This window comes from Lampetra fluviatilis, chromosome 40 (genome assembly GCF_964198595.1).
Source record: "Lampetra fluviatilis chromosome 40, kcLamFluv1.1, whole genome shotgun sequence".
Classification (NCBI taxonomy): Eukaryota; Metazoa; Chordata; class Hyperoartia; order Petromyzontiformes; family Petromyzontidae; genus Lampetra; species Lampetra fluviatilis.
In genome coordinates, this window is record NC_136314.1 from 9,640,596 (window position 1) to 9,651,923 (window position 11,328).

General features: G+C 54.6%; 1 protein-coding gene across 2 annotated transcripts in view; it reads right to left on the bottom strand.

Moving 5' to 3' along the window:
- The window catches only part of LOC144946229 (semaphorin-3E-like), a 57,281-nt gene extending 46,720 nt beyond the window's left edge, over positions 1–10,561 (bottom strand). For both annotated transcript variants that reach the window (XM_078875093.1, XM_078875091.1), the window contains exons 1-2: positions 10,437–10,561; positions 7,572–7,864 (exon numbers count right to left, since the gene is read on the bottom strand). In XM_078875093.1, coding sequence (XP_078731219.1) covers positions 7,572–7,800 — 229 coding nt within the window. In that variant the 5' untranslated portion in view covers positions 7,801–7,864; positions 10,437–10,561. The remainder of the gene's footprint in view (positions 1–7,571; positions 7,865–10,436) is intronic.
- Positions 10,562–11,328: the final 767 nt, after the last annotated feature.

Here is an 11,328-nt window from a genome sequence, read left to right on the forward strand (position 1 = left end):
TTTTATACCTACGTGAGTTTACCGAAAGAACCAGAGTATGGATTCCTGCAGTCACCAAAGCTTCAAATCAAGATATGAAGCTGTCTCTCTCTCTTTTGTTTTTATTTCAGCAGGTAAGGCCCCGCTGAGCTGTGTCGCTCTTTTTCAGAAGCGACCTGCCCATCACAAATGACAGCAGCTCAACGAAGTGAAATTGATAATAGCAGCCCAATACTCCAGCAGCCAAACACTGTGAGCGCGTGATGTTGATTATACATGTGCAGAGAACGACCGGAGAACCCGGAGAAAAATCCACGGGACCACGAGGAGAGAGACACCGCAAACTCCAAATATAGAGCAGCAGGCGTCAGGGTCGGGATCGAACCCACGACCTCCTGTTTACCAGGCGAGGTAGTTAACATCTATACAGAGAGAGAGAAACGCAAACTCCAAATATACAACAGGCGTCAGGGTCGGGATCGAACCCACGACCTCCTTGCATACCAGGCGAGGTGGTTAACATCTCGCCACATTTGTTGGCGAGCAGAATTCGGCTAATCATCATCACTGGAATCATCATAACCATCCAGCGATCATCGTTGAAATGATTATCAGCATCAGCACTCCTCCTGTGATGATCACAATCATCATCATCATCACTCGCATCGTCATAACCATCGTCATAGCCACAGAGGGCAGCAAGAGAATGAAGTTCTTTCGTCGGCCGATGGTGACGATGTGGCTGTCCGTGACCTCTTCGTGACAGCTACGGCACGGTGACCCCCCTCACCCCCTCCGAGTGCAGAGAAGAGGTCACCACGCGAGTGAGTCTCTCGGAAGCAGTTCTGCGATATCAACTTCCGCAGGACATCTGTCTGTGTGCGACAGAAGGTCGTGGGGTGCGGATACGGCTGCTGCTGCTACTGCTGCTGCTGCACATTTGATCTTGGAACCGTGATCGATAGGGGTAACTTTACACTTGACACACACACACAGACAGAAGAGGTGGCGAGAGAGAGAGGGGGGGGTAGAGGAGAATGGAGAAGAGAGAGGAGAGAGAGAAAGGGAGTGACGGAGGGAGGAGCAGAAGAGAGATGAGGGGAGAGTTGAAATGAGGGAGGGATACACAGAGAGGGAGAAAGGAGAGGATTGTAAGGAGACAGGAGAGAGAGGGAGATGAGAGAGAAAATGGAGATGTGTGAAGGGCAGAGGGGGCAGAATATCGGGGGGAGAGAGGGGGTGGAGGAGTCTATGGGTCTCCCTGCAAGTCTATGTGTCTCTATGCGAGTCTACGTGTCTCGATGCGAGTCTACGGGTCTCTATGCGAGTCTTTGCACGTCTGTGTGTGTGTGCTGTGTGTATACTGTGTGTGTGCTGTGTGTATGCTGTGTGAGTGCTTTGTGTGTGTACTGTGTGTGTGTGTACTGTGTGTGTGTACTGTGTGTGTGTGTGCTGTGTGTGCTGTGTGTGTACTGTGTGTGTGTACTGTGTGCTGTGTGTGTGCTGTGTGTGTGTACTGTGTGTGTGCTGTGTGTGTGTACTGTGTGTGCTGTGTGTGTATGCTGTGTGTGTGCTGTGTGTGTGCTGTGTGTGTGTGCTATGTGTGTGCTGTGTGTACTGTGTGTGTGCTGGGTGCTGTGTGTGTACTGTGTGTGTGTGCTGTGTGTGTGTGTACTGTGTGTGCTGTGTGTGTGTGCTGTGTGTGTGCTGTGTGTACTGTGTGTGTGCTGTGTGCTGTGTGTGTACTGTGTGTGTGTGCTGTGTGTGTACTGTGTGTGCTGTGTGTGTACTGTGTGTGTGTGTGTACTGTGTGTGTGTGTGATATGTGTGTGTGTGCTGTGTGTGTGTGCTGTGTTTCGCTTCGTGCGCCCCCTTCCTAGGCAGGGAGAGGGAGCGAGGCCCCGGGTTGAGCCGCCCCCGGCCCCTGCGTCTCCCTCCCCTCCTCTCGGCTCGCGCGCAATCATCTCGCTAAGTGGCTCCACTCGCCCCGATTACACTAGGGGGCGGTGGGGGGGGGGTGGTGGGGGGTGGCGTCTGGACCGACGGGTGGGGGCAGTGGAGGTCGGGGGCATCCGTGGGTGGAGAATGCGGAGCGCGCTGCCCCCTCGCCCCGCGTGCGCTGCCCCCTACAGCAGATTCGCCGCCCCCCCCCCCCCCCCACTCAGTGGCGATCCCGCTGGACTGTGAATTCGCGGCGCAGCAGTGCGGCTGATGGTCACTTGGGGTTTGGGTCTCCGGGAGAGGGAGTTTGCTACGGGGGGAGCGAGGTGGTTGAATCCGCCCCGGGGCGTCTGGTCATCTCGGTGATTTTGCGTAGCTGTACGTTTACCACGCGACGATGACGACGACGACGATGATGATGACGATGACGACGATGATGACGATTATGATGATGACGACAACAATGATGACGATGATTTTGATGACGACGATTATGACGACGTTGATGATGACGACAACAATGATGACGATGATTATGATGACGATGACGACCACGACGATGATGATGACGATGATGATGACGACGACGATGACGACGACGATGATGATGACGATAATGATGACGACGATGATGATGATGACGATGATGACAATAATGATGATGACGACGATGATGATGAACCACTTCGTAGAGCTCTCATTCGCGATGGCCAGGCCGCTTCTGAAAAATAAACTACGCAGCTCAGTGGGGCCTTACCGAGCAAGGTAGCAACATAATCACGCTTCATTCGTGTACACAGAGAAATATTTGTTCAAAGTGTCGTAATTACCTTTCCTGAACTTTACACTTCGTGTCGAGTTTTCTTGTGTATTTAGTTTCCTAATGTAACGTTCTGACCGCGTGCCCCGCACTGGCAACGTCTGCTACTAAAGAGCTTTATAGCTCATCGGCTTCCTCCTGCGGTGTGAGTACAAGATTCCCATCGTCACATCGGCAGGGGCATCCCCCCCCCCCCACGCGCTGCTGCTGCTGCTGGTCATCGCCCGCACCGTCTGACCACTCACCCAGGTGGACTTGCCCCAGCGTATGGATAGAGATAGAGACAAAGATCCCCCGTATAGCCTGGGGGGCCGTTGGGGGCAAGTGCCGTTAGCGAGGGACAGCTATGACGGGCGGCACGGCGCACGGGGGGGGGGGCAGCGCCACGCCCGGCCGCCTTTGTCTCCCCAGTGGCGACGTTTACTACACAACGCACCCGGTAGCCATTTGAGGCTGAGTCGATCTAGGGGAGGCCCAGGGCTGGTTCGTAGACTCAGTGAGTGCAGTGCCAACTACTGCACTACCGTTACATCCTCACCATCATCATCACCATCATCACACTGTGCACCACCATCACCACCACCATCACTCTGCGTGGACCATCACTATACACCATCACCACCATCACCACCACCATCACCACCATCACCACCACCATCACTCTGTGTGGACCATCACTATACACCATCACCACCACCATCACTCTGTGTGGACCATCACTATACACCATCACCACCATCACCACCACCATCACTCTGCGTGGACCATCACTATACACCATCACCACCATCACCACCACCATCACCACCACCATCACCACCATCACCACCATCACCACCACCATCACTCTGTGTGGACCATCACTATACACCATCACCACCATCACCACCACCATCACTCTGTGTGGACCATCACTATACACCATCACCACCATCACCACCATCACCAACACCACCACCACCATCACCACCACCATCACTCTGTGTGGACCATCACTATACACCATCACCACCATCACCACCACCATCACTCTGTGTGGACCATCACTATACACCATCACCACCATCACCACCACCATCACCACCACCACCACCATCACTCTGTGTGGACCATCACTATACACCATCACCACCATCACCACCACCATCACTCTGCGTGGACCATCACTATACACCATCACCACCATCACCACAACCATCACTCTGCGTGGACCATCACGAAACACCATCACCACCATCACTATACACCACCACCATCACTATACACCACCACCATCACTATACACCACCACCATCACCACCACCATCACTCTGTGTGGACCATCACTATACACCATCACCACCATCACCACCACCATCACTCTGCGTGGACCATCACTATACACCATCACCACCCCCATCACTCTGCGTGGACCATCACTATACACCATCACCACCATCACCACCACCATCACCACCACCATCACCACCATCACCACCATCACCACCACCATCACTCTGTGTGGACCATCACTATACACCATCACCACCATCACCACCACCATCACTCTGTGTGGACCATCACTATACACCATCACCACCATCACCACCACCATCACCATCACCACCACCACCACCATCACCACCACCATCACTCTGTGTGGACCATCACAATACACCATCACCACCATCACCACCACCATCACTCTGTGTGGACCATCACTATACACCATCACCACCATCACCACCACCATCACCACCACCACCATCACTCTGTGTGGACCATCACTATACACCATCACCACCATCACCACCACCATCACTCTGCGTGGACCATCACTATACACCATCACCACCATCACCACCACCATCACTCTGCGTGGACCATCACTATACACCATCACCACCATCACTATACACTACCACCATCACTATACACCACCACCATCACAATACACCACCACCATCACCACCACCATCACTCTGTGTGGACCATCACTATACACCATCACCTCCATCACCACCACCATCACTCTGCGTGGACCATCACTATACACCATCACCACCATCACCACCCCCATCACTCTGCGTGGACCATCACTATACACCATCACCACCCCCATCACTCTGCGGGGACCATCACTATACACCATCACCACCATCACCACCACCATCACTCTGCGTGGACCATCACTATACACCATCACCACCATCACCACCACCATCACTCTGTGTGGACCATCACTATACACCATCACCACCATCACCACCACCATCACTCTGCGTGGACCATCACTATACACCACCATCACCACCACCATCACCATCATCACCACCACCATCACTCTGTGTGGACCAGCACTATACACCATCACCACCATCACCACCACCATCACCACCACCATCACCACCACCATCACCACCACCATCACTCTGTGTGGACCATCACTATACACCATCACCACCATCACCACCACCATCACTCTGCGTGGACCATCACTATACACCATCACCACCCCCATCACTCTGCGTGGACCATCACTACACACCATCACCACCATCACCACCCCCATCACTCTGCGTGGACCATCACTATACACCATCACCACCATCACCACCACCATCACTCTGCGTGGACCATCACTATACACCATCACCACCATCACCACCCCCATCACTCTGCGTGGACCATCACTATACACCATCACCACCATCACCACCACCATCACCACCACCATCACCACCATCACCACCATCACCACCACCACCATCACTCTGTGTGGACCATCACTATACACCATCACCACCATCACCACCACCATCACTCTGTGTGGACCATCACTATACACCATCACCACCATCACCACCACCATCACCATCACCACCACCACCACCACCACAATCACCACCACCATCACTCTGTGTGGACCATCACAATACACCATCACCACCATCACCACCACCATCACTCTGTGTGGACCATCACTATACACCATCACCACCATCACCACCACCATCACCACCACCACCATCACTCTGTGTGGACCATCACTATACACCATCACCACCATCACCACCACCATCACTCTGCGTGGACCATCACTATACACCATCACCACCATCACCACCACCATCACTCTGCGTGGACCATCACTATACACCATCACCACCATCACTATACACCACCACCATCACTATACACCACCACCATCACTATACACCACCACCATCACCACCACCATCACTCTGTGTGGACCATCACTATACACCATCACCTCCATCACCACCACCATCACTCTGCGTGGACCATCACTATACACCATCACCACCATCACCACCCCCATCACTCTGCGTGGACCATCACTATACACCATCACCACCCCCATCACTCTGCGTGGACCATCACTATACACCATCACCACCATCACCACCACCATCACTCTGCGTGGACCATCACTATACACCATCACCACCATCACCACCACCATCACTCTGTGTGGACCATCACTATACACCATCACCACCATCACCACCACCATCACTCTGCGTGGACCATCACTATACACCACCATCACCACCACCATCACCATCATCACCACCACCATCACTCTGTGTGGACCAGCACTATACACCATCACCATCATCAGCACCACCATCACCACCACCATCACCACCACCATCACCACCACCATCACTCTGTGTGGACCATCACTATACACCATCACCACCATCACCACCACCATCACTCTGTGTGGACCATCACTATACACCATCACCACCATCACCACCAGCACCACCATCACCATCACCACCACCATCACCACCATCACCACCACCATCACTCTGTGTGGACCATAACTATACACCATCACCACCATCACCACCATCACCACCACCACCATCACCACCACCATCACTCTGTGTGGACCATCACTATACACCATCACCACTATCACCACCACCATCACTCTGCGTGGACCATCACTATACACCATCACCACCATCACTCTGCGTGGACCATCACTATACACCATCACCACCATCATTATTCACCACCACCATCACTATACACCACCACCATCACTATACACCACCACCATCACCACCACCATCACTCTGTGTGGACCATCACTATACACCATCACCACCATCACCACCACCATCACTCTGCGTGGACCATCACTATACACCATCACCACCATCACCACCCCCATCACTCTGCGTGGACCATCACTATACACCATCACCACCATCACCACCCCCATCACTCTGCGTGGACCATCAATATACACCATCACCACACCCATCACTCTGCGTGGACCATCACTATACACCATCACCACCATCACCACCACCATCACTCTGCGTGGACCATCACTATACACCATCACCACCATCACCACCCCCATCACTCTGCGTGGACCATCACTATACACCATCACCACCATCACCACCACCATCACTCTGCGTGGACCATCACTATACACCATCACCACCATCACCACCCCCATCACTCTGCGTGGACCATCACTATACACCAGAGGTGTGGACTCGAGTCATGTGACTTGGACTCGAGTCAGACTCGAGTCATGAATTTGATGACTTGCGACTCGACTTGGACTTGCATAACAATGACTTTGTCCCACCTATGAGATGTGGACTCGAGTCATGTGACTTGGACTCGAGTCAGACTCGAGTCATGAATTTGATGACTTGCGACTCGACTTGGACTTGCATAACAATGACTTTGTCCCACCTCTGCTATACACCATCACCACCATCACCACCACCATCACTCTGTGTGGTCCATCACTATACACCATCACCACCACCATCACCGCGTGACCCCTCACCTTTGTAGGACATCCGCACCCTCGGTAGTGCCGACTCCGCGCCCCCATCGGCTCCTCCCGCGGTGGCCACCAGGGAGAGACAAAGGCGGACGAGGGAGAGGAGGAGGAGGAGCGGCGGGAGGAGCTGGGCGAGACGCAAGCGGGGAGCGGGGCAGAGTCGCGTCGTCTCCATCCTCGTCCTCGTCGTCATCCTCGTCACCGTCTTCATCCCATCGCGCGGCATGGTCATGCCGGGCTCGTCCACCTCGTCACGGCACCTCTTCTTCAGTCCGTCATCACGCGCCCCCTGGTCTCTTCAGAGATCGAAACGAACAAAAAACCACAGGAATCAATTCGCGAGCTCACAGACACGCACAGACACACACAGACACACGCACAGACACACACAGACAAAGATCCCCCGTGTAGCCTTAACAGACTGTTGGGGCAAGTGCTATTAGCGAGTAGCACCTATGAAGGCCGGATCGGTACACGAGAGGGTGGGTGGCTAGCACCACGCCCGACCGCCTTTGTCTCCCCAGTGGCGATGTTTACACACCGCACCAGGTACTCATTTGAGGCTGAGTTGACCTAGGGGAGGCCCAGGACCGGCTCAGATAATCGCCACCGGTGTTGGTACGAACGACACACACGCAGACACACACAGACACGCACAAACACACACAGACACACACACGCACAGACACACAGACACACGCACAGACACACACAGACACACCGACACACACAGACACAGATACGCACAGAGACACGCACAGAGACACGCACAGACACACACACAGACACACGCAAAGACACACGCAGAGACACACACAGACACACACAGAGACACACACAGGCACACACACAAACACACACACAGACACATGCTGGTGTGATGCAACGCCTGGCCGCCTCCGATGTGTCTGTGTGTCTCTGTGTGTGTCTTTGTGTGTGTGTCTGTGTGTGTCTCTGTGTGTGTCTGTGTGTGTGTCTGTGTGTGTCTGTGTGTGTCTCTGTGTGTGTGTCTGTGTGTGTCTCTGTGTGTGTGTCTCTCTGTGTGTGTCTCTGTGTGTGTATGTCTGTGTGTGTCTGTGTGTGTCTCTCTATGTATCTCTGTGTGCGTCTCTCTGTGTGCGTCTCTGTGTGTGTATGTCTGTGTGTGTTTCTCTGTGTATGTCTGTCTGTGTCTGTGTGTGTCTCTGTGTGTGTGTCTCTGTGTGTGTGTCTCTCTGTGGGTGTCTCTCTGTGTGTATGTCTGTGTGTGTCTCTGTGTGTGTCTCTATGTGTGCGTCTCTGTGTGTGTATGTCTGTGTGTCTCTCTGTGTATGTCTGTGTGTGTCTGTGTGTGTCTCTGTGTGTGTGTCTCTCTGTGTGCGTCTCTATGTGTGTGCGTCTCTATGTGTGTATGTCTGTGTGTGTCTCTCTGTGTATGTCTGTGTGTGTCTGTGTGTGTATGTCTGTGTGTGTCTGTCTCTGTGTGTGTGTCTCTCTGTGTGTGTCTCTGTGTGTGTCTCTCTGTGGGTGTCTCTGTGTGTGTATGTCTGTGTGTGTCTGTGTGTGTCTCTGTGTGTGTCTCTCTGTGTGTGTCTCTCTGTGGGTGTCTCTCTGTGGGTGTCTCTCTGTGGGTGTCTCTGTGTGTGTATGTACCCGGGTTAGATTCCCGCTCATGACCAACACCGGTGACGATTATCTGAACCGGTCCTGCGCCACCCCTAGGTCCACTCAGCCTCAATTGAGTACCAATTGCTACGTTTAAAAACATTGCCACTGGGGAGACAAAGGCGGCCGGGCGTGGTGTTGGCCACCCACCCCCTCGTGTGCCGTGCCGGCTTTCACAGGTGCTGACACCACTTGCCCCAACAGTCGGTTAAGGCTACAGGGGGGTCTTTGTTTTTGTATATGTGTGTCTTTGTGTGTCTATGTGTGTCTATGTGTGTTCGTTACTGCGTATGTCTCTGCCTCTGTGTGTCACTGCCTCTGTGTGTGTTTATGTGTGTGTCTATGTGTGTGTCTCAGTGTGTGTGTGTATCTGTGTTCGTAACTGCGTGTGTCTCTGCCTCTGTGTGTCACTGCCTCTGTGTGTGTCTATGTGTGTGTCTCAGTGTGTGTGTGTGTATCTGTGTTCGTAAGTTCGTGTGCGTCACTCTGCCTCTGTATGTCACTGCCTGTGTTTGTCTATGTGTGTGTATCAGTGTGTGTATCTGTGTGTTCGTAAGTGCGTGTGTGTTCGTAAGTGCGTGTGTGTTCGTAAGTGCGTGTGCGTCACTCTGCCTCTGTGTGTATGTGTGCGTGTGTGTATCTGCCTGTATGTGTGTGTCTGTATCTATGTGTGTGTCTGTGAGTGTGTCTGCATCTATGTGTGTGTCTGTGAGAGTGTGTCTCTCTGCCTCTGTGTGTGTCACGCTGCCTCTGTGCGTATCTGTGTGTTCGTGTGTGTCTGCATCGATGTGTGTGTGTCTGTGAGTGTGTCTTTGTGTTAGTGTCTGTCATAAGTGCTAGCGAGCAGCGGCACTTGCCCCAACAGTTTGTTAAAGGCTATACGTGGGGATCTTTGTCTTTCTGTTAGTGTGTGTTGGTAGGGTGTTCACGAGTGCGAGTGAGTGTTGGCGCTAGGAGGAGTGTTTTAGTGATGTAAAGAGGAGTGGTGAGCGCGCACAATCACGCGCGCGTCTCGCGAACACTTCTCAGTCACGATCTCTCACCCTCCTTCTCCCACACAACTCTCTCCCTCTCTCTGTGTCTCACTCCGACTCTCACGCGTCTCGCCAGACTCTGCAACTGTCTCTCTCTCTCTCTCACGCATGGATATAAACGTCCGTCTGGCTCGCACGACATTCGTGAAGGGTTCCGTCTCTCCCCCACGCGCCCTGCGATCTCACTCACCCCGTGTCTCTCCTCTCCTCTCCTCCTCTCTCTCTCTCGCCCGGCTCCCACCGGCTCTGCGACTCCCCCGTCTCGGGCCGGGTAGACTTTATGAACTCCCCGTGCCATGCAGAGAGAAGGATGGAAGGAGGTGGAGGAGTGAGGGAGGGAGGGAGGTGGCGTGCGGTGAGGGAGGGGGTGGGGGAGGAGCAGGGGAGAGGAGGAGGAGGCTGGGCGGAGGATAATTGGGGGTTGAGGGGCATGGGGGATGGGGGGAGGAGGGAGGGAGATGAAGGGAGGGAGGGAGGAGGATTGAGGGAGGATGGAGACGGAGAATGGAGGGAGGAGGAGGGAGGGGGGAGGAGGAGGGAGGGGGGAGGAGGAGGGAGGGGGGAGGAGGAGGGAGGGGGGAGGAGGAGGGGAGGGGGAGGAGGAGGTAGGAGGGGGGAGGAGGAGGGAGGGGGAGGAGGAGGGAGGGGGGAGGAGGAGGGAGGAGGGGGGAGGAGGGGGGAGGAGGGAGGGGGGAGAAGGAGGGTGGAGGAGGATTGAGGGAGGATGGAGACGGAGAATGGAGGGAGGAGGGAAGAGGAGGGAGGGGGTAGGGGGGAGGAGAAGGTAGGAGGGGAGGGGGGAGGAGGAGGGAGGGGGGGGGAGGAGGAGGGAGGGGGGGGGAGGAGGAGGGAGGGGGAGGAGGGAGGAGGGGAGGGGAGAGGAGGAGGGAGGGGGGAGGGGGGGGAGGAGGAGGGAGGGGGGAGGAGGAGGGAGGGGGGAGGAGGGGGGGAGGAGGAGGGAGGAGGGGGGAGGAGGAGGGAGGAGGGGGGAGGAGGAGGGAGGAGGGGGGAGGAGGGGGGAGTGGGAGATGGGAGGGACGGGGGAGGAGGGAGGGGGAGGAGGAGGAGGGAGGGAGGAGGAG